The sequence below is a fragment of the Cylas formicarius genome, unplaced genomic scaffold, assembly GCF_029955315.1.
Source record: "Cylas formicarius isolate icCylForm1 unplaced genomic scaffold, icCylForm1.1 PGA_scaffold_6__28_contigs__length_40554024, whole genome shotgun sequence".
In the NCBI taxonomy this organism is placed as follows: Eukaryota; Metazoa; Arthropoda; class Insecta; order Coleoptera; family Brentidae; genus Cylas; species Cylas formicarius.
Window position 1 is genome coordinate 86,796 of NW_026844347.1, and position 24,562 is coordinate 111,357.

General features: G+C 33.4%; 2 protein-coding genes across 2 annotated transcripts in view; one reads left to right on the forward strand and one right to left on the reverse strand.

Annotated features, from left to right (window-relative positions):
* The window catches only part of LOC132704160 (uncharacterized), a 32,878-nt gene extending 14,577 nt beyond the window's left edge, over window positions 1-18,301 (reverse strand). Inside the window, exons 1-7 of the mRNA XM_060673986.1 lie at window positions 17,858-18,301; window positions 15,501-15,710; window positions 13,552-13,849; window positions 11,754-11,956; window positions 11,441-11,514; window positions 11,077-11,340; window positions 9,129-9,314 (exon numbers count right to left, since the gene is read on the reverse strand). Of these exons, the coding sequence (XP_060529969.1) occupies window positions 9,129-9,314; window positions 11,077-11,340; window positions 11,441-11,514; window positions 11,754-11,956; window positions 13,552-13,849; window positions 15,501-15,710; window positions 17,858-18,301 (1,679 nt within the window). The remainder of the gene's footprint in view (window positions 1-9,128; window positions 9,315-11,076; window positions 11,341-11,440; window positions 11,515-11,753; window positions 11,957-13,551; window positions 13,850-15,500; window positions 15,711-17,857) is intronic.
* Window positions 1,748-5,826, forward strand: LOC132703976 (uncharacterized). Its single transcript, XM_060673553.1, has 2 exons — window positions 1,748-2,509; window positions 4,616-5,826. The coding sequence occupies exons 1-2, from the start codon at window positions 2,324-2,326 to the stop codon at window positions 4,805-4,807; spliced, it is 378 nt and encodes a 125-aa protein (XP_060529536.1). The 5' UTR covers window positions 1,748-2,323; the 3' UTR covers window positions 4,808-5,826.
* Window positions 18,302-24,562: the final 6,261 nt, after the last annotated feature.

Genomic DNA, 24,562 nt, shown 5'->3' on the forward strand with positions numbered 1-24,562 from the left:
CCAAGAAAAAAAAAATAAATCAATAAAATATCATATATCTTGATATTTTGTAAATAATATTGCTCTTTTAAAGGTAAAGTATGTATTCTATTTGTCATCAAAACTTCCGGTGAAAAACGTTATTAAACAAGTAACCAAAAGAAGCCCAAGATAGTCACCAGGGGGCGTAAGTGCAATCTTTGAAATCCAAAAATTAGGTGACTTTTAGGTTATATCAAAAATTATTTATTTATTTATCAAAATTAATGTTGTCCCCCTCAAAGTCCCCAGATATAATACACTTGTGCCAACCCTCGAAGCACTTCTGGTAAGTACTTTCTTGTGTAGCCTCGAGTTCTTCCAGCGATTTTTTCTTAATATCCTCAATCATTCCAAACCTCCTTTCTTTCATGCGTTTCTTGAGTTTTGAGAACAGGAAAAAATCGCAGGGAACCATATCGGGTGAATATGGAGGCTAAGACATGATTTTGGGCCAAAAACTTACACAAGCAACGATGAGTGAGTAGGCGCATTACCGTGATGCAAAATACATGAATTGTTTTCCCGCAATTCCGGACGTTGTCTTCGTATTGCTTCTCGCAAACGGCTCATAACTTCAGGGTTATTGACGGAATGACCTTGTTGTAAGAACTCTTGATGTACTACGCCACGATAATCAAAGAAAACAGTAAGCAAAACCTTGACATTTGATCGAACTTGACGTGCTCTTTTCGGTCTTGGCGATTCTGGGTTGTTCCATTAGAACGACTGCACTTTGGTTTCGATGTCATAACTATATACCCATGATTTGTCACCAGTTATGATCTTTTTGAGCATATCAGGATCATCATTAACGTCGTTTAATATCTCTTGAAGGATGCTCTCCCGGCGCAGCAGTTTCGTAACAAATTTTGCTGCTACACGTTTCATGCCCAAAACTTCGAAAAAAATTGCATGGCACGAGCCAATAGAGATGCCGACGTCTTTAGCCACTTCTCTAATAATAATTTAACCATTTTTCAACAGCATTTGTTTCACTTCTTCAGCGCGTTCATCACTTATTGATGTGCTGCTGCGTCCAGAGCGATATACCACTGTCAACATTTCAAGTGTTTTGCAGCACTGTGTTCCGTTTTTTTACACAATATTTTATGTTCCATTTTTTTTTGACACGAGAAAATTGCAGAGCACAAAAAACACATCTAAAGTTTCTGTCTCTCAAGAAAAAAAAAACATGCAAACTGGCTGAAACTGCAAACATATGTTATGGACATGTTTACCAACATCAAAAAAATATGTCGAAGATTGAATGTACGTAGTCCGCGCAATTACAAAAGTCTCCTTACATTTTGAACACTCCACGTATACCAGAAAATTGTTTTTTAAATAAAAAGCTGTAATTATTAAACGACCGAATCGATTTTAACTTGGTCACGTTGTAAAATCTATTTAATATTGTAACAATAACAGAAAGACAGTTGTGAAATAATACCCAAAGAGTTTAGTAAAAATCCTGCCTCCATATCTTCTTCCTAGTCTAAAATATCGAAAAAAGTTATTTTAGTTTTATTTCTAATTTCGAGATTCAATGATAAAATTTCACAATTCCATCATTTTGTATTGTCAGCAACCCTGATTAAAAAAATATATAATATAAAAAACTTATAGGGGCATAATAATCAGTTTATTAAGAACATGTCAGGGTAGAAAAATTCACTTGAATAAATCTTAGCTTTCAAAACTAAACATATAAATATATTTTGGGCTAGTTTTGGTCTATTTCAATGAAAAAAGTTTTAAAACTTTAAGATGGAAGTTGCAACCCTTAGTGGTTTTGGAAATATGAAAATATTTTTCCGATATTTCGTTGATTAGTTTAGTAGTTAAACTTTTGTGTTGTTTAAATATCGATAAATAAAATGAAGGACAAATGCGTAATTTAGATGTTTAGGTAAATATTTGCTTTAATCATTTAGCCTAATTGCAATATGATGCATTAGTACGGAATATCCCAAAGTGCACTTCATTTTTGGGTCGCATGTCCTGAATCTATAACTAAGTAGGCAACGATTAATTTTCGAATTTTCCGGCAGACAGCTGCACGTATTTACTTAATTCGAAACACGTTACGAGCAAATCGCAATAAACAGTCAATAAAATAATTACCGGTTATAATTTATCGCGAAAACGACGTCGCGACTCAAAGATCCTGCAAAACGTTCGATTGAGTCGGCAGTCGGACTTTCCGAAGTTAATCTTATCAAAAGCGCCACCGCACCGCAACCACTATGAACCGCGTTCGTCGCGCCTTATCTCCACGTTCTAAGTTCGTAATCAAGCAATAATGACGCAGATCGCGATCTTATCGGCAACTTTACTAGCGATAAATTTGATGGTCTTGTGCTATGGCGATCTAAAGAGTTTCAGTGAACATTTGGACCGCATCGAGCGTTTCAGGTGCGCCAAGCCACAGCCCAGAATGATACCGTATGAAGACTTGGCGACCGAAAGGAATCTCACTGGATTGATAGTAAGACAGCAAGCTAATGTTGCTATTCTTAGTTTGCGTGTGATAAGAACCGACATTTGACATTTTCTATCGCACCGTTCGAGATATGGTGGCGGCGGCGGCGGTGGTGGTGGGTGTCCATGCGCAGAGCATGCTAATTAATTATGTTACATCAATTGAAAATGGCAAATTTATAGCGGAATTTTGGGTTGGGTGAGATGACCTCCAAAAAGAGGTACAGAAAGCTGAAACTGCTTATTACAATTAAATTTATTTATTACAATTAAATCAATACTGGATAAACTGTTGGTTTTATTATAATTTGTAGTTTGTGGCACGAAATGTTTAGCTGGCCAGTCTATTGAATTAATAACAGGTCAGAGTTCCAACGCTCATAATATAAAAAAAGGGGTCATGGATTTTGTTTGACGCTATATCCGTTTAAGAGATCATTAGAATGTCCAATTTTACTAGTTATACCTTAACAAAATATCTTATCATATACCTACAGATTTGTCTCGTATGGAATACATTACTAAAATTAATTATTTTGTATTCAATATTGTACATCAATTTTCGCCAATAAAGTTTTTTAAAAGAGCTAAATAATTTGATTTTTAAAGTAGATCAATTTGTATTAGCTTTTTTCGAAGAGTTTTTAAGAAAATAAATTATTGTATATTTTAATTTATACATATATTTAAAAAAAATATTTTTTGATCGCCAAATAATAATTAGGAAATAGCTTCACTAAGAATATATCAATAAACCACATACTTAAATACCGCAAACACATGAACATTGCTGTCTTTGCTATTGCGAAATTTGTCTGACTTTTCTATCACGCCGTTGCCATTCCAGTTCACCTAAAGGTGGGAATAGATTAAGCAACATTAGGGCTCAACAGTTAACCAACCGTCAAACAACACAGGAGTTTACACAGTGTGTACAATTGCGCAGCTGTTGCTGACCTGTTGCGCAGTGTGCGCTTCGGATGCCGTACGTCAAGCAGGTAGACGCGTATGCGCCATAATTTTTATTTTAACAGACGAAGCCTATAATGGACAATCATCGAAGCAACTTGGTAGATTGTTGTTGAGGAACAGTTTGTCGACAATGCTTTTTTTCTCACGGCTACAAATTTGTCAACAGCTGCTTAAGTTTTGTTCAACTATTGCGTAATAATGTTTGCTTCGTCTATTCCCACATTAATACCTAAAATTTTGTTTTACGTTTCTTTCAGGCTGACTTTCAGGTAGTGGTGTCCAATACTGACTTGATAAATTGTTAAGTATTCTCGTAATTCTTAAAGTTAGTGCAATTTTTTTTCTCATACAACAGTTTAAACCAACTAAACTACATTGGTGGATACAATAAATCGGCTTCAATTCTGACATCGAAAGCAGTGAAACAAGAAGCATCTTCTTACCTTCTTTTTATTCAGCTTGGAATTGATTCGGTTACTGAGCACCAAATTTTGCAGTATAAAGTAATAGTTATTTGTGTAACTGATGAAAATCTATTAAAAAAAACTTTTTATGTTTTCCTGTCTCTTGATCATTTTTAGAATTTTCTTTATACATAAGGAAACAGTATTTTTCAGAATCTGAATGACAACATATTTGCGTCTGTTTTTGCTGAGTCGAACTTGCTGACGTTTCGCCAGTCATCCTGTTTGCTTCTTCAGAGCTTGACTGAAACTCGGTCAGAGACTGTTTCAGCAAAAACAGGCGCAGGAGGAATCCAGAAGTTTTGTAAAACGACATTTTTAATTTTTTGGGGACACAGGGGACATAGGGAATTAAACACCAGGCTTCAGTGTTCAGTTTTCTACTGTTGTTCTGTAAAAAGGTATTTACAAAAAATTGGAAAGTCACATATTCAAATTCCACTGAAGTTAGTATACAAAAATATCGTTCTATAATGGCCGATCCCTTTTCTGTTAAGTTTGCTTTACTTCAGCTGACGAGAAAACAATGCACTCAGTTCATTCTCCTCTTGAATTCAGTACAAACAATACAATAATAATACAAAATGAAAATTGAAATGCACGGCCAAACTGGTTTTTAATGAGACAATTTTTTATGAGAATGCGTGAAAAAAGCTATTATAGTTCTTGGTTTTCAGGTTTATCCTTGGGCAACGGTACTGCACAGGTGCAATTTTGCTGGTTCCTGCGACAAGAAATCAATCTGCCAAAATAAGACCACCGAATTTGTTGATATTACAGTCACCATCAACTATAGGGAGTATTATACATTTAAAGCCGTAAACCATACGTCATGTTTCTGCGGCGCCTCAGGGAAGATTAAGCGATAATTGTTTGTTGGAGTGTCGTAAGGAGTTAAGTTGCTTCATACTAAATAAAGATAAAGAATGTCTAAAAGTCTGTATCTATTCCCAAAGCTTCTAAATACGGCCTCCACAATGTAGGTTACCGGTTTGGCGAGATGAATCAGACCCCCTGATTTTGATCAATTGTATTATCGGATTGAGTATACTAATGCCATGGATATATCAAAGTGCTTTCTCTCACTAACATCCTGATGTAATTTCGACAAAACATCAAAACCAGTAAAGGAATAAAAACAAGGAACAGACAAAAAATGGAGGTTAAGTAGTCCGATTCAAGGCACCAACAACGGTTGTTTCACGCGACGGAAAATAGCAATACAACAAATTACACGGTGATTGACAAATATTATACAATTTTAATAAAAATACACATTATTTAATCATTTAGATATAAACTTTTGCTGGGTGGCCTATCTGCTTTTATTTTAATTTGGAAGTCGAAGAAATTAAATTCCAAGATATTGTAGAGTGAGAAAATAAGAATTTTTCAAATCAGAATTAAAAGCAATTGCCTTTATTCTGAATTATTTATCCGTAATAAGTGTTAAGTAATTATCTTTTTATTTTTTAGACTACAGTAAAAAAAAGTTTTGGTTAGTTTGTGTGACAAATATTAATTCAAATATCAATTTATCTGCAAATGCAGAAAAACTGTTAGACAATCTTTATTGACATGGATATACTGACAATTAAATAAATGAAACAGTAAAGTATGAGGTATTTCTTATTTTGACTGGTTTCCTTGATAATCTCGAGAAGAATTTAATTTAAGTCCAACGTGCCAACCTTTTTAAAGATTGAATTGCACATGGAACTAGACATTTAAATGAAAGTTTAGATTACATCGTTATTTACTGTGAGCTTGAAATAAATTTTGATCTCTACAGTGACAATAATTTAGTTAATTCAACTGAGAGTTTAGAAAGGACAGCGGAATTTCAGCGAGAATGTACTATTTGATTTAGTACGTAATACTATATCAAGTTTTTAAATGCATTATAATGATTTCGCTCAATGGACTAGACTGTAACAAGAAAAATAATCAAAAATAATCTAACGTCGGTTGTTGGCAACCCGGATTATTTAAATAATTATTTCAGACGTGAATTAAGTTAGTGGTTTTATTGATAATAATAGATAAATAATTAAGATTGTTTTTGCAAAATTAAAAATTTAAAAGAAACTAGTATGTGGATACAAAACTATCCTATAAATATGTCATCTACAGTGTGTCCCACTTAAGAACTGTACTCCCTTGTAAAATCTTTGTTTAGAGTTCGATTGTGATAATTTTTTTGGCCAACTGAAACTATTTAGAGGGAAGAAATAAGTAATATTGAGGATTTTTAAAAGGATTTTTATAAGGACTTTAAAATTGGCAACGAAATCTTATTCAGGAGTAATATAACCAAATATACAAATTTTTATAATATTTTAATATAGGCTGTTTGAAATATCGTTTGCGCCTCGCTTAAGGCTGTACATCGTTGTAGAAACCTTTGATTACGGTTTGATTTTGATTTTTTTTTGTTGGATAGATCTCTCAAAAACTCACTAAAACCTTATGTTTCTTATAGCATCAATCTGGAGTCAAGGCTAACCGGGACTAATTTGTGATGTCAAACTGTCAAATTTCTGTTAGAGATTTCTTTAAGAATAAAGTGTTAACGAATTCTTATTCAGGACTACATAAAACCTAACTACAATAATTTCCATGAAGTTCGAATACAGGGTGCTCGAAATATCGCGGGCGCCTCGCTTAAGCATTACTCATGTAGAATGTTTGGTTAGTTAATTAAATATGATTAGACAGGTGTAGGTATTAACTAAACAAACTTTACAACGCCGTATTTTTTGAATCAAAATCTAATAATTAAAATAACAAACATTCTATAGGAGTAATGCTTGAGCGAGGCGCCCGAGATATGTTAATATAACTAGATTTTATGTAGTCGTGAATAAGAATCAGATTCCCTTCTCGATATTTGACATCAAAAATTAGTCCCAGTTAACCATGAGTTCAGGTTGATGTAATAAGAAACATAAGGCTTTAATGCGTTTTTGAGAAATCCATTCAACAAAAAAAAAAAGAAATCAAACGGTAATCAAAGATTTTACAAGGATGTACAGCTTAAATGGGGCGCAAAGAATATTTCGAACACACTGTAATGAAACATAAAAATTGGTATAATTGGTTTCTAAGTACACTCGAATAAGAATTCGTTGCAAATTTATTTTTAAAAAAATCCTTAATAGTTCTTCTCTCGTCGTTCACTTTTGTTAAATAGTCTCAGTTGGCCCTGATTTTAAGTTGAATCCATAAGCAGAACAAGGTTTAGTGCATTTTTTCAGAGACCTGTCTAACAAAAAAAAAAAAAATTCAACCATAAACAAGGACTTTACAAGAGTGTAGCAGTTCTTAAGTGGGAACACACTGTATATTTCCACTTTCGTTTGTGGTTTTCTCCTAACCTATATAACATATTTAGAATCTGCCACAATATTAAATTATTGACAGTTAAGAAATCATAACATAAACATAAATATTAAATATGATAAAATAATGCGACTGAATTTAAAAAGAAGTTTGATTTTGGGTAAAATTTTTATCACTATTTATAACTTACTTTAATATGACCCGCCATGACATTTAGGGAATGTACTTTATACATAGGTACAAGTACCCGAGAAACACCATGAACAAGAACACGCAAAAAGTAACTTCGGTCACCATAACAACTCTCTTATTTATATCGATTCACGCAGAAGCAATTCTGGATACACTGAACTTAACCAGCGTAATTTGGCCTGCAGGAGTTGTTAATCTTTATAGGTTAAGTGGGTAATTTATTAAGTGTCACAAAGGCGGAGGATGATGGTGCTCGATGAGACTTTTATTTATATAATTTCCAAATATTTTTAGTTCCTCCACCATAGTACTAGCCAGCCAGCGTGAAAAAATCGATATTCGTTCAAAAATATCCTAACGTTTTCAAGAATCTGGATTCTCATTAATTGCCAAAATATTGTCATTTTCCGAACAAGTTTACATAGAATCATTTCAAGTTTGAATTTATAAGGTTCTCATCTGAAGTATGGGACTCCTTTTTGGGCTATGAGAATTTTTTTAAAAAAGTAGGGCCTATTTAAATTTTTACAAAACAAAAAATTTTGACACGTATGATTGTTGACTTTAAGCTTTCTAAAATAAAAGTTTAATTGCCACAGCGGATTGGCTACCAGCCACGTTAACTAGTTTTTTTTTATAATCCCTTTTGGTTCCGTATTTCGTATACAGCTCTAAAATATAATCCTAAACACTTTTTCGAATGACCTTTTTCGATATTTGTTCATTTAACTTCACTTTTCGCATTTTAAGATAACAATTTTTGAATTTGTATGTATGTATTTGAATGTACTTTAAGGTTATAAAAGACTGTGTCATTCGTTAAAAATTAGTTTAGACGTTATACACTAACGAGACCAGGATCTTCCTGAAGAACAAGGTGAATATTCTTATTTAATGCTCAGGAGAACTAAAAAAATGTTTAATTTAGAGCAATATTAGTTAAATTATATGTATGCCAAAATTTTGGCACTAACTTCTAAGTAAAAAGCTATATAACTTATTGAATACAAAAAGATACAGAGAGAATCTTTAAATGCAACATTTTCAAAAACGCCCTCAATTTCAAAAGCGAAATAAGTAACCACTATCTTTCTAACTTTTAATATAGGTATCAATTATGATAAACGCCTCTTAAGTCACTAAAACATCCGATCTCTTTCAAGTCCGAAGGGCACATGAAATTTGAGGAAAAAAAATGACTAAAATGGACATGAAAGATTCTGGAAATTATTTTCGAGCTCCTCATTCTGCCACATAGGGTCGTAATTATTGGGGTAAATTACAAACTTTAAAGTTTCTTCATGATTCTCCTTAAATTAAGCGGTTAAATATTAGCATCATCAGAATCACGCCTTATTAGATGGTTTGGGGATGCTTGTAATGATGAAGTAATTTTGTGCCATTGAAGTGAGTGAGAAATATCAAACCAGCACAGAATCACAAAATTAAATGTAAACATCAATGGAAAAAAGTTGTTATTATTGGAAATTGAGCCCGTTAGAAAACACAGTTCTTTAAAAAAGTAACTTTTCTCTGTTTATGAACTTTCACGATTTCTTAAATACAATACCTGGTTGGTTGGAGATTGGAGGAGGAAGAACCGAAATAGTATTAGACCAATACGCAGCCTGGTTACTAGTCACTCCACGCACTTACCTAAACATGATCCCTCCAACGGAAGATCGAGTAACATAATTTTTGCGTTCGCGCGCTTTGTGTATCAAAGTGGCGTGATGATGTAACGCGAACCTCGACGAATAACAACATTTAAATAGCCAACGAAGTTTGAATAGAAGACGAAAATGCACTACCGTTAACGGTTTAACAAACAAACAATGGCGACTCGTTTATCGCGGTGACCTTTGTGACGCAAACATACCGTATATTATAACTACAACCGTCGATAACAAGCGTATTCATCTATGTTTGAGTAAATTCGTACCCTAATAGGTGTACTCAGCGAGTCGTTCGAAACTGAAACGTAGAAATAGTGGAAAATTGGCGGCGATACGTCCCTCTCAATTGCCATCAAGTAATAAAATAAATATTTATTATTTTTACAATATTGAAACGTATATATATCTACTTTATATTTATAGCTAAGTCAGGAAAAGCTAAACCGTGATCGTGAAAACATTTTGATAACTGAAAATGGCTCACTCTATAATTATCTATTTTTGTCTGTCTACAAATTTATGAGATTCTTTGCGGCCTTGTAAGAAGTGACACACACGCATAATTTTACCCAAATTTTGCAATATGATGTTAAATACGAAAACACTAAATATCGCACATGAACAAATAAAGCAGTAGGCTTCGGATTTTCATTTGAGAAGTCGTAAACAGTTTTTAGTGGATTAAAACAAAAGATCATCTTTAAACATAAAAATTGCACGGACTACTAATTCCAGTTCATTGATTAATATCTTTATACAGAACATACTAAGTGATTATTAAATATTTGCGTAAAGTAATAAAAATATTTTTTTGTTTTAGCTAATTGGCTAATATAGAGAAAAATATTTAGGGCACCTTGAACACTAATTTTATATTATTCATATTTATTCATATTGTTATGAATTAATCTGAAACTAATTACTTTTCAAATTTTAATTTTGATGGAATTTTGGTAATTTGAGACTCTGTAAGTAAGTTTAATTCTAATATCTTAGCACTATAGGAAGTCCATAGGACTAATTTTAGCTCTATTCCTAAGTCTTGAAACAATTTTTCCAAATATACATATACAGGGTCGCGCCATTAAAATATCCTCAGTCACACAGTATACTGCCTGTAGCGACAATTTCGATTTTCATATTATTTAAAATATTACTACTACCACTACTGCTTACTACCTCATGCGACATGTCGCAAAGTCAATCTTTAAAAATCAAACACCAATAAAATATAGTATTTTTAAAATTATCACATAATTAAATTTAAATAATAAATGATGTTCCTGAATGGTAAGGTTTCCCAAATCATGCAACTTAAAAAAATCGTATTTTTTAAAAAATATATGTGAGGTACCCACGAAATGTTATACAAGAAAAGGAATTTTGTAACAAAAAAAAGCATTCCTAATATACAGTACTTTGGCGTAATTTCAATTTATTAGAAATGTGGAAAAGAAGAAATGCTATACAATTCATGACAGATTTTTAGTTCTATTCTTAAATTATAGGACGAAAAGAATTTTCAACAATTTTATTTAATAAACATTATAAAAAATTACAGTACTTTGACGTTCAACAACAGACGAAAAACAACTAATAATTAGGCAGTGATCATATTATCGCGAAAAATAAACCGCTGGAGATGTCCGAGGTAATATCAAAAGTATGTTTCCTTGTGCTTAATAAGCAAATATAGAAACTAGCAAAGTTTTGCGTGTTTTCCAAATATATCCAAAATATTTTGGCGATATTCTACGGTTTTCTTGGGAAAGACATTAGAACGTCCTTAGCCGTTTACCAAATAATTAAATGTTTTTATCTGGAATTTTATTCCTAGGACGAAACAATTCTAAATGTGTCTTTAAAGAATTATTTTCGCATTATTCTAAAAAATTGCACTTGTCACTTGATTAGAGGCTACGAAGTGTTATTTATGTTTGCGGTTCAATGGTATTTCTTCTTTAGGCACTATATTCACTTTTCTTGTAAATATTTTGGATGTACAAACTTTGTAGCAGCAACAGGCGTTTATCATTATCACCAGCCAAATCAAGAAAATGCCCGTTCCTAAGAGTATTGTTTCGAAATTTACCAAAACGTTAACGTAGAGGGTCATATCGTCGGGGATGGTTACAACTTGCTCAAACCACAAAACAGGAAAGTAAATCTCCCTGGGAATTTGATCGAAGTTTCTAAAAAAGTTAAATAAATGAGTCACAACCACAAAAAACTTTCGGGTATATTTTAGATAAGAAAAATTATATAATGTTAACAATATCAAGTTAAGCTTACCTGATCTCAGGAATTGGCTGAAGAAGTAAGTTGAGTTGAAGTCTGGCAGCGACCTGAAGAGGTAGAGCAGTTTTCTAGAAGAAAGGAAGAATGTAGCAACATAATCGCTCGCGATATTGATGAATAAAAATAACTTTTAGTAAGAACTGCAAAACGCACGTCTAATTCAGGGTAAGAAATTTCGTATGAGAAGTTCACTCTTGTTACGGGATAGGGATTAGTGTGCGCTTCGTTGCATCCAATAGGGTTTCCAAAAATAACTCGAACTCGACCGAAACGCGGTCATCACACGTGAAATGAATGCTATACTTACCGGTTCAAATATCATGTACATGTCGTGCCTTTCTCGGTCCGATTCCACCCCATCGAGCAGACTCGTATAATAAGGGTCAGCCTTGTGAAAATGGGGCAACGAAACGAAGGCAGGCGATCCGTAGCGACACGACGAAACGTTTAGAACACCGTAAGGCATACAGTTGCCCATGCAGAAACACTTATTTTCAGGCACTTTTGTACCTATAACAAGACTAATTTTGTGAATATCGCAATGTGCAAAATTTAATTAAATATTGAAAAAAACTGCCGTTGACAAGTTTTTCGAGATCATAACGGAACTAATAAACTCAAAAGGAAATAGTAAACTCGTGATTAAAATGATTAAAAATCCGAATTAAAGCTAAACTCACGCGTTTTGGTTAGCAAGTCCATGTGAATATACCTCCAAAATGTTTACTAAAGGGGCTAGAGTATTCTTAAAGACGGAGCCCTAAAGATGATATTTCGCAATAAAGGAACTATACTAGAGAAAAATATGTTGCGAAAGCAATTAAAAAAAAAGCAGTAGTCATCTCGAACTAATTATGAATACTTTAATAGGGAGAAAGTTTTTCGATGTGCGGAAATTAGACCCTAAAATGGCGGGTCTATTCTTTTGTCCCTTTTTTGATTCAGTTAGGTTCAAGATTGCTAGGTAATTACTGAAATTAAAAAATAAGGATAAATTAAACTTAGTCGAGCAATAGGCGACGAATTACTTGAATAATGTGCTCTAGAATATATTATTTACCGGCGACTTGTACCCAAATCATCGCCTTATGCAGCTAGATAAAGACGATTGATAATTGCATATTTTTATTGTTATCAGGGAGAGTACTTATTCAATCAATCTATATATCATCAATTCATTGACTACTTAATTATTATTTCCTATAACAAAGTCCCTAATTGCTTAATTACTTTAAAACAAAGCCAAATTAAAATTCACATGGAAAATGTTTTATTGGTTACTTGATATCTGAAACTGACTTATTATATGCGTCACTATAATAAAAGTTTACAATAAATAAGCGTTAAACAAATGCGTTACCCGTTACCGTGACCGTTGCCTAAAATATAAAGAATTTGAAATTAAATTTAGAATTTATTGTAGAGTTTCGGAAACTTTCTGTTAGTCATATTGGGCTGGGACAGAAGAAATGGTGTAGCCATTTTTGATATCTGTTAATTTTTTTACAATTTTATTTCAAAAGGCCGTTTAAAAACAGTTAGTCTCTGTCAAGAAGCTTTGTAACATGCAATTTTAGTCATTATTCTTAAAAAAATATCATCAGACATAAAGAGTTTCATTTTTTTGAAATTTTTGCGATAACTGCCACATATCTTTAAAGATAGAAAGATAAAAATAGATGGACAAACACTTTACTGACCGCTACAAGTTCCTATCGTATTTTGTATATTTTGTTATTTATAAAAATTTTAAAAATCGTAAATTATTCCCAGTCAAATTAAATAATAATACACATCATATTCCTTGTAAAAAGTGCAGTAGGGCATTTTGAGCTGATTCTGTAAATCCATATAGCTAGTAGAGATATAGAGGAGGCACTACGCCATCTTAGTAATACAATAACTTATGAAGCAGCGCCTCTGAATTGCAGTGTGCATGTTCAACCTATCTATCAATTTTTGGATATGATAGTAAATATTGTAAAAGTAAAAGTAAAGTAAATGTGTAATAATTTTGTTGGTGTCGGTACTACTATATTGTGACAAAGACTATTTACACACGAATGTGAGCTTTGACAACGAGCCTCGTTATTTATTCGACTTACCGTTATCCAAAAATCGATCGCCTGCTGCATATTTGTAGCCGACTATTCCGTTAATTGTTATCTCTTTCTCGTATTCAAGTTCTACGAATCGGCACATGTCAGCTGAGAAAAATTTGATGACAGAGTCTTTTCGTAACTCGGTCGGAAAAAATTCGCCAGCGGATCCTTCTACGTGCCCGCATCGATTCGGATAATAAGGAGTTTTTGTCATGTACCTCCAGCTGTACAATTCGCCCAATTGTCCGGATACTCCGGTATCCATGTTAAATACGCCCTCGTAATCGGCAGACCCGTTTCTCTGTAACAAAAATCGAAAAAAACACGTTATATTGTCGCGACACCGATAAAGGAAGTGTCACTAAATGATATTTACTCATTCATTCCGTCAATTGTTGGCGATGCTACTAAGGCAATTTTTCCGCACGATACATATACAGGTTGGACACCTTTTCAATGAGATTGTATGCGTAACCTTTAAACCATTAAAGAAAAAGGATCGGTCAACTGAGATAAAAGCTAAGTATTTAGATGGTAATTTTATAATTATTATTTTATATTATTCCTTTGAAAAAAAAAAACAATTGAAAGTAGGAATTTTCGCAATTTTGAATTGAATCTCTTGAATTTATTCAAGATTGGAGCAAATGGTTCTATCTTAGCTTTTTATGGACTATTAAAATGCATAATAAAACTACTTTCTGTTTGAGAACCGTTCGTCTGTTTAATATTCGTGATATTTAATTTGATTTTCGCTTGCATTGAAAACGATTCATAATAAGCCACAAGTAAGTAATGAAAACTGACAAAACGAATTTTTATAGTTATTTTTGGGACGCTTTGCATTTCTATTGCATCTGTTGCAACTAACCAAAACTATCCAAAAATATTTCGTAAAGACGAACGGTTAAAAAAATTCGAAAGCACAAACAATTATGTTTCCTGCGGCCAGTATTGACTTCGACTTGCTGATGTTTCGCCAAACATGCTGCAGCCTTCTTCAGTGCGTTTTCAGAAACTGATTGCGCTGCATGTAACTTAAATACCTGCCGGTGACAAGGAGAGTAAGAAGGAGCTTTAATTGTTTCATTGACCGAACGACAAATGAATCAGATTGAAAGAACACCGGATATCAGTCAGATTTCGATAAATAACAAAATCACTAGAAATGGCACCACATTTTATTTCAGAGTCTATCGAAATCATCAAATATCCTAGGAATTACGACACAAGTTTCTATCTCTGGTCTATTTAGGATTCGGTCATCTGTGAAGCAATTAAACCCCCCTTCCGACTGCCCTTGCTAACGCCAGGTATTTAAGGTACATGCATGGCAAGCGGCCCTCAGTTTCTGTCAGCGCCCTGAGGGAGCAAGGGAATATGTTTTGCCAAAATGCCAGCAAGACAGTCAATACCCAACGTAGGAAAATTCCAGAACATTTGTAAAGTGTGTCTCAAAGTCGTCTTAGCTTTTGACGGATCATCCACCAAAATGTAATAACGATATTGATAGCTACTGTTACCCAACAACTAATAATTTATTGGTAGGCAAGGGACAAGACCGGGGCAACTTAGATAGATGTCGACCAAATGTCATCCTGCAGTTTAGTTTCATAATTGCCATCAAAATTCCAGACGACATATTTTGAGACAAACCTTATCTACATGTTCCACAGCCTGCGAAAGTTTTATGAAAAAAGAAGCCTTTTATTCATTTACTTGTTGATCAAAACATTTCCTAATTTGTCAAAAATGACCACTCTAGTAAATACAAGATATAATTGTGACAAATCTAGACACTAGAGTATGAGACTAAAAATAATAATAATAATACGAATAGATACATTATCTTCCAAGCATTAAAGAATTATATTTTTAATACTATGACTAATATAACACTGAGTGACGGTTGCAAGTAAATTATGCTTATGCTTATGCTAAAAAATGCTTACTCCATAGAACCATCCGAATTTATCTATGGGTAGCTGAATTGATGCCATTGGTAAACTTTGAGCCATTTTCATTATGGGATCTTCGTAGCCATCATAGAGCACTTGCCCCACTGAATGGACAGAATGCACTTTGGCAGAAACTGACCCGAGAAAAATACCGATGCCCTTTTTGAAAAGGTAGCTCCAATCCTTGGCTGTATATGCAGCAGTCTGAAAATAGATGAAACGAACCCCGAGTAGATTTGCTATTAGATAAGCCATCTATTAGGTAAGCTCAGTGAACCTGATTTAAAATGCGTGAAAAGTCAGAAAAAGACGACTAGTAATTAACAAAAATGGGATGTTCTCGTTGGTTAATTACTTTATTTACCAATATAATTTTTACTGAATTTATTTAGATATTGTAATTATTTAAAAAGACTTGGTCAAAAAACACTTACACACATGTTTAATATTTTCTTGAAGCTTTAATTTTCTTTTTAAATATTTGTGACAACGAAATTAATAGTAAAATATCGATTTATTTTTAATTTGTAAATAAAATGCACCCCAATCAACTATTGGTTGGTATTATGAATGCACAAGATCATGCCCAATAATATATCACACCCATTTCAAAACAAGATAATCGATTGAAATGATGTTACAAAGTAGCCGTTAGTAAACTGTTTAGCCTCAAGATAATAGGAAATTAGAAATATTACTTGTTACACTTAGTACCCTTATCTGTCATTACTACCCGTCTTCTTTTACATACAATCAGCCTCTCAAAATGCCTATTGACTGTATTACCGTAACCATCTCAGCTTAAAACGAGTTCACTGGGTAAGGCCAACCATCCAGCTATTTTATTAGGTGGACGGGAAAATTTAATACGTTGTAATATACATGTAAATAAACCTTGAAGTGTAGCGTTTTTAAATAGGTGTTATAAATTTCAAGTGTCCGCGAATTACAATTTTTTCATAATTAAAGTTAAAAGAAGATTATATTCGTAATGGATTATTGCGTAGTTTCCGTTTTTTCATTATGATGTATTAATTAATCATGCAATGGTTTGTATTGTTAAAAATCGGAAATAGTGTCTCCCGGAATATAGGCTTGCAATTTTGCGTAAACGTAACACTGTATCAAGGGCTGTAATTGTTGTAATTGATGACGCTTTAATTATTTCACACATGACGTCAATGCGGTAGCCGGTGATTAGGAAATTGCTTTGCATATATCACATTATCAGTTACAAGTGTGTTATATCTGATATAATCAGCCATAAAGGAAATGCACGTAATTTACAAATCAACTTATCATAAGTTTTATATTAATTGCAAAAAGATGGTCAATGCGATTTTTTTTTGAATCTGAGAAATTGCTGGAACTAGTGCTAGTCTGGTATTAAGGTATAATAAAGTAAAGGTATTGGAAGTTAAAACGGGTAGCCCAAATGCTTTAATCATACTTAATATATCTTGCGTTGGTGAAGAAAAATGCAATAAGATGTTGAGGTTTTTGAAAAAATCGCTGGGATATATATTTTCAGCTTCTGTATTTTTCTAACGTTACTGGTCATATCTCAAAAACTTTGGTAAAAAAAGCGATAAAAATGGTCGGGAAGTTACGAGGACAATCATTTTTAAACTTTGCACTTCACAGCAATTAATTGATAGAATGAATCACACAACTCTAATAACATCCTATCTAACTCGAGTAGAAGCGTTAATTATTTAAATCAGTTTCAAGACAAATGTAAGGGTTTTCAAATGTTACTCTATGGTTTCAAATAAAATCGCTAGAGGGCGCGATTCGCAGCAATAAGAGTTTTTTATTTTCTCATGAAAATTTAAAACACAAGCATAATTTTGTAATGATAATAGGAAAGTAGATTGAATTTACAATGAAAAACGTTTAAACCGTAGTTCAAAACCTTTGTCCGATTGAGAATTATTGGCAAAAAAAAACTTTTTAACTCTTTAATCTGAAAACAAAAATTGTTTTACTCGTTTCTTAACTTTAGAGCTAGCTTTAGTACAAATTAACTTTTATTTGTCATTTTGCGTTTCTCCCTACGTAGTTTATCTAGACTTTCGACTGGTCTTATCTGAAAGACAACAAATGCAACGTGTTTAATAAAAGTATATATTGAGAGGAGTAAATGCCATTATCCATATTTGTCCTCGACGTGTAAACAGCGGTTTCAATTTTTCTCAACATCAAAATTTAAGTAGTTGGTAGCTATTCCAATTTATTGGTCTGCTTGAAAACCTACAGATTTTGTTTCATAAAATATCAGCGTCAGCAAAGTCAGCCCTTATTATAAGTATAAAATATAGAGTAGTAGACGTATAAAAAGTATTTCTTACCACAGCTACAGGGTTCAAAGAAACCACGGCATCGTATAAACTACCATTGCTCTTCTTTGGATCGAAATACCACCTCTTCAAATGCATAAAGGAGACGGTATTATTTGAATTCCACGTCACATTCACCTTCTCCTTCGTTTCGTTAAAGGAATAAGGTCCAAGCTGTTGTAGCTTTGGTTTGGTCGTAGCATTGTAGACATCTTCTGGATTGGTCCAGTTAAACATATAAATCTTGAAACTCAAAGGAAAAGGAGTAATCTTCCACAAATCGTGGACTGAACTGTCAGGCTGGAGGACTAGCATTTTGTCGAGAATTGCGTTGTACAATATCGTCCGAATGCAAATTAATACTATTCCAAGGATTAGAAATAGCGCCGAGAATGCGCACATGTAAGCGCATCTTGCTACGGACATTCTTAGGTATATCCGGATGTAACTCCTCATCTGAAAATTGTTTTCGTAAGTGGTACATGTACATTTTAATTTTGTGCGGAATTACTGTAGGCATCAATAACTTTTTGCAATAACGTTAGCTAGATGCACGCAACAATTTTCTTTGCGTGGTGTTTGACAGATTGTCTTTTATATATAAAAATTAAATTTTGAATTGACAGCGCTAGCGTCAAAAAAGCATTATGGTACTCACACATAATCTGGAATCCTCTAAATGGAAAGTCTGGACAGTCTTGGCCTTGGGGATTTTGCAATATAACTTGCCTCGAAATCGTTAAAACTCAGACCTGGCCAGTTTTTCGTTTGAGAGGATTTCAGGAATGTCTGTGAATGATTTTCGCACACTATAACAGATCATCTTGTAAGGACGTTAACAACGCTAGATCTGTTAACTTGTGGGGCATTGAAAATTGATTTTGTCGTTAATCGTACTTATTTTTAGCTCTTAAAAAGTGATAACTGAAATCTGTTGTTGAAAATCGCCTCATAATGCTTTAAAATAAATATGTGTTAGGACATCCTCTCGCTGAGTTTAATTCCAAATCAGTGTTACGGATCGAGCGTATGGTCGATCCTCAAAATTGGCAATACTCTAATATTTTTGGAATATTATAACATCTTATCGATAGTTTATAATAAATTGACTCACTTCCTAAAATGTAACAGTGAACATCGTCTACACTGCATGTACCGATCTAATCTAACTAATCAGTCATACTATAAATCAATATAAGACTTATTCAATGAATATGGTGGCAATATATTTTCACACATGATGAGATGAGCAAAGAAATAAAGTAGGACTAATATCTCGCAAACGGCTTGAGATATAAATGATTCCTATTTTCCATAGCGAAGTCAAATATAGAAAAAAAATAACATTTAAGATGAAAGCATCTTCTAGGTTGGATCATGATTAAAATTAAAAAATTTGGATTTCTCTCGGAACTCCAACATATTAATTTCAAGTTTAACATGTTTACCCGCTTCAAAATTAAAAGGACACAATATTGCCCATATATCATTTATTTTATTAAAACCTTTATGAAGTTATTAATTAAACCATAAGATCATTTTGTGCCTACACTAATTTAATAACTTTTAAAAATTAGTTATCTGGCGAGACGCCACACTTGATAGAATTCACTTTTGCGTTTTATTCCAAGTAAAAAAGGTCTGCCTGGTTGGTTTTAACAAACAGACCAAATAAGTTTTAATAACAATTTTAGGTTCTTTTGACCGTATTTAATTGTGCTTTTATTGCATACTTTAATTTTAAAAACCTGTTGCACTTACCAGATTTCTGAGAGCCACTAAGACAAGATAAGTTTAATTTATGTTATTGTTTACCTGATTTTGGCAAACCCAAGGCGACAGAGAACGACGCGTAAATGACAAAACGCTGTTAAAAATTTAACTTGGTGGCACCGATGCCATGCCGAGTATAAAGTATTCGTATTTTGTAGGCGTTTTTTGCGTCTAAAAACGTTTAATCAGAGTAAAATGCTGCGTGCTGTAAACCAGCACTTAAACTTAAATGAATGAAATCAATTTAACGATAAATTTCATTGCTCACGATAATCATTGTAATTTATGCTTACTTATTTTATGTACTTTTTATTATATTTATATGTGTCATATTATATCTACACTACGGTTAATATAAATATGGTTTAAGTTTATCAACATTCCTAAATGTCATGTGAATAAAGACATACTTTTATAAAGTTACTTTTAAAATTCTTCTGGGTTCGTGATTATTTTTTTTACCATTTTCATAATTCTGTGCGTAATGTAACAAAAATGAAGATCAGTTGAATAAACTGCTGTAATTCATTAATTAGCTACAGCAATCTTAATTGCTCAATGTTTATGTCGTTGCACTATATTTACCAAAGTGCCAAATGAGCAACGGGCTCAACGGCCACAACATTTATAGATTTGAAAATAATTACTCTCCCCTGCCAAGCGATAGTCCTAATTAGTCTTTAATAATAATAATAATAATAATACGTTGATTTGCAAATCACATAGAGGATATTTCAAGTAAAAAAAAACGGTAATATTTGATGAGCTAGAGAACAATTTAAAAAAGATCTAGCTCACCCCAGAAAAAGATTCCTAGTCTAACGGTATTAACAGGTGATTATTAAAACTTCCTGTAGACCTTAATTTTTGTTTTGTAGAAATAAGATAATTTTTTAACTTCAGGGTGACGGGATGGGAATATTACGTGAAATAGCATAGTGTTAGTTTTGGTCAGTTGGAGCGAAAATGTTAATATGTGAATAACCGTTCATACATCGACTTACGAAAGGTTTTTTGGCGTTCAGGTAAGGAAGGCATTTGTTTTGTTTTCTGCAATCAATTAAAGACTAGTGCCAAAAATCATGCGCAAACAACTAACACTTTCAATTCTATCTCAAAATATGTGTCTGTGAGAATATTATAGTTTGCGTTCCTTATATTATTTTTTGATACAATTGTTCACATGTAGATAAAAGCGAAAGTCAGCATGAATTCGTAGGACCAGATTTCTTGCTTGATTGTGCCCTCCACAACTCAATAGTGCAGTTTTTTTACGAATCAATCCAACTTCTCCGCCATCTTCAGCCTTGCTATCTTATACTTATTTGGTTTTACTCAAATTTGTTATTAAACGTATATAAATTTTTCAATGTAAATTAGGCATTTGCCTTTGGTCTTGTTCTGTTGACAGGATACTGGTAACAATAAACTACGGGATTGTCCTAAAACTTATATTTGAAAAGGGAATAAATACGCTCAGTTCATTTGACTTTTATTAAGAAGTCATGTGTTCGCCCATGAATGTAGGCTTCATCAGGACACTAAAAGTGTTATTAAGGTAGAACATTCTACCACAAAAAACAAAGTTGAATAATACTTACGATAGTGTACTAAAGTAGCTTCTAAACAATGAGGGGGCACTTCATATGAATTTTTTATACTAATACACATTGTGGTCACGAATTGGGTAGGACTAGGTAAACAAAACCACGTCAAGATTGTACAGACCAAGTAATGAGTAATTGTGTCTGTACTGAAAAAAAAATTACCACACGCAACTTAGTTGTCGTTGGTCAGGTTTTTAACATTTCTTAAATTTCTACACACGTATCGAGATTATTAGTATTTATGGTAATTTCTGTTATATTTACCTTAAAAATTTTGGTTTACACGGTGCCAATAACTTCCAAACAGTTTGTTCTAAATGAAATTAGTCACGGAGTGGGGTACAAGCTAATCGTTCATTTCGTTTTCCTGCAAGCTGAATTTGTAATTAATTATTAGGTATGTCACAATATATCAACCTTTTAAAGTGTAGTTACTGTTCACCGCATTTGATAATAATTAACTTATTTAGTAACAACACGATGTAATTTTATTATATCGTTATCGACGTTATATTTGTATTCTTATTATTCGGCCTGGTATAAAAACTTTAAACGTTTTGTGGCATCTGCTACTCGTTGTATTACTGGTATCTTCGGATCGCGGCCTAAAAAATGAGAGATTCGACGATTTTGATAGCAAATGGCGGTAGATGCTTCATATGGTGTGTGATTATTTCATTTCTTATTTTCATCAGAGAGATACTCTGCACCTGCGGCTACGCGTTATTCATTCATAAACAAATGAACAATGACCATATCTCAACTTTTTCTGTAAATTTGTCACTGCTGCACCGTGTTATTATTGCTCCAATGAGCTTTCTACGTAATTTTTTTGCAACTATGTGGATTTAGTGGGGCAAATTTTAATTTTAGTGAGAGAGGTAGTAGTGGGGATAATTTTCTTTGTCATAAAAGTTAATACTAATGGCAGATAAATGTATTTTTGTACCTGCTTAAGTTTTTTGAAGGTGGGTCCTTTGTTAACGGGTCCGTTGTCAAATCATTTCAATATTTTATTTTATTTGAAGTAAGTGGTTGTGTTATATATCGATTTTTTTATTATGCAAAGCATTTACACCTGATTTAATTTTTGTTTTAAATAAAATAGAGAAGGGAAAAGAAAATTGGTATATTTGATGTCATCATTTGGAATTGATTTAGTTGGTCACACTTTGTTTTTAATGAAAATGTTCCTCTTGTTCAAGAAATAAAATAAAGAACATACAAAATACATACCTGTATTTTCTTTCAAAATGTTATTAATCCTTAATTTTCAATTTCTTATTACAACAATTTTTACGAGCTTTTTTATTTTTTAATATTATTTATTATAAATGTTATTTTACACAAATATTATTTATAGAAGGTATTGTTTGATTGCTTAATAATAATGTGCAATCAATTTTAGTAAGAACGTATCGGCAAATAACGTGATAAAACAACGAGAATACCTAAATGTCTAATTTTTTTAATCAAGAGAAAGAAATCAATCTCCATTACTGACGCTATTGCTAATACTAATACTATCTTTTTAACTATAATATCATCGCATCATTCCATTACGAAAATATTATGAATTTCGGACTCGCCCCCGGAATTAGGTCCCGTATACAGCGTGCAAAAATCTAGGGATTTTGGAAGAGCGAAGATATAGCAACAGCAAATTACTGGAAAGATTGTATATAAATAAATAACATCAGTGGCCTTTGTCGATCTTAGCGCAGCATACGACACAGTGTGGATAGATGGGCTGATCCTGAAACTCATGAAAATGATCCCTTGCATGAAACTAACCAGATTACTGGAAAGAATGCTGAAAGGTCGCTATTTCAAGGTCACTTTAGGTACATCAAGTAGCAAATCAAGAAACATTAAAAACGGTCTCCCTCAAGGCTCAGTACTGGCTCCACTACTTTTTAATGTTTACATAAGTGACACCCCAAATACTACGTCACGTAAGTTTTGTTACGCAGACGACATGGCTATAGCCACTCAAAATAAACACCTTGAAGAAGGAAAAACAACCATAACAGCCGACTTAGAAACCTTAAACCAATACTTCCAAAAATTGAGACTGCGCCCGAACCCAAATAAAACAGAGACATGTGCCTTCCACTTAAATAACAGGATGGCGCACAGAGAACTAAATGTCACGTTTTGTGGAGAACCAGTCAAACACAACAAACACCCCAAATATCTAGGCGTAGTCCTCGATAGGTCTCTCACCTTTAAAAAGCACCTTGAATTGACATGCCAGAAACTTAAAACCCGAAACAACATCATACGTAAATTGGCAGGCACCACATGGGGAGCAAATGCAGCTACCTTACGCACTGCAACACAACCACTTGTGTACTCTGTAGCGGAGTATTGCGCTCCTGTATGGGGCAGAAGCTCTCATGTAAATAAGATTGACACCCAACTTAATGAAGCCATGAGAGTAGTAACAGGGACACTGAAGTCGACTCCTTTACCATGGCTCCACGTACTATCAAATATCGCTCCCCCAGGAATCCGAAGACAACAGGCTACATTCCAAGAATGGCAAAAGATAAATCACCCAGACCAGCCAAGAACGTGGCCTATTCACAAGGTAATCGATGAACCCTGTGTGAATCGACTGAAATCAAGGGCCCCAATATGGAACTTGGAAGCACTTGCTCCAGGAAAAACCTACGACGCTTCTGAATCATGGACATCCGTATGGAATAACAGCAATGTCAATCAACACAACATAGAAGATCCAAATAAACAGCTCCCAGGGATGCAACTACCTCGTAAAACATGGTCCCTATTAAATAGAGTTAGAACTGGACATGCAAAAACGAGATCAGCGATGCACAAATGGAGAATTGCCGACAATCCAGCATGTGACTGTGGAGCTGAAGAGCAAACATTAACACATATAGTCCAAGACTGCCCACTGAGAAGATTTACTGGACAATGGAAAGACTTTACTGATGCAAGCCCCGCTGCCATTGCATGGTTATCCGAACTGGATTTGGACCTGTAGATTTGATTTTCCCATACCGCTAGGTTGCTCGCATGCACCTGTTATATGTACTGTCTGTGTCATATTTAATGTGTATTACTGTGTTTTACATTACTTGTATTAATTGTCATTTATACCTACTTTTCATAAGAATTTTGTTTGTAACCTGTTATATAGCACTTGTAGAGCCATACGATAAAATAAAAAAAAAACTGATAAAACAATATTCGTGTGTATTTTTGCTCTCTTTTAATCAAGTTTTAAACAGTTTTAAAGGAAATAAATTGTTCAATTCGGGTGTCGGGCAATTCTTCGCCCTTCGGGTTTTTACTACAATGAAATGTA

What these genes read in the sequence shown, in the direction of transcription:
- LOC132703976 (XM_060673553.1), top strand. Translation starts at nt 2,324, where the DNA reads ATGACGCAGATCGCGATCTTATCGGCAACTTTACTAGCGATAAATTTG. An exon ending in GGAATCTCACTGGATTGATA is followed by an intron (nt 2,510 to 4,615) that starts GTAAGACAGCAA and finishes CTTGGTTTTCAG; the next exon opens with GTTTATCCTTGGGCAACGGT.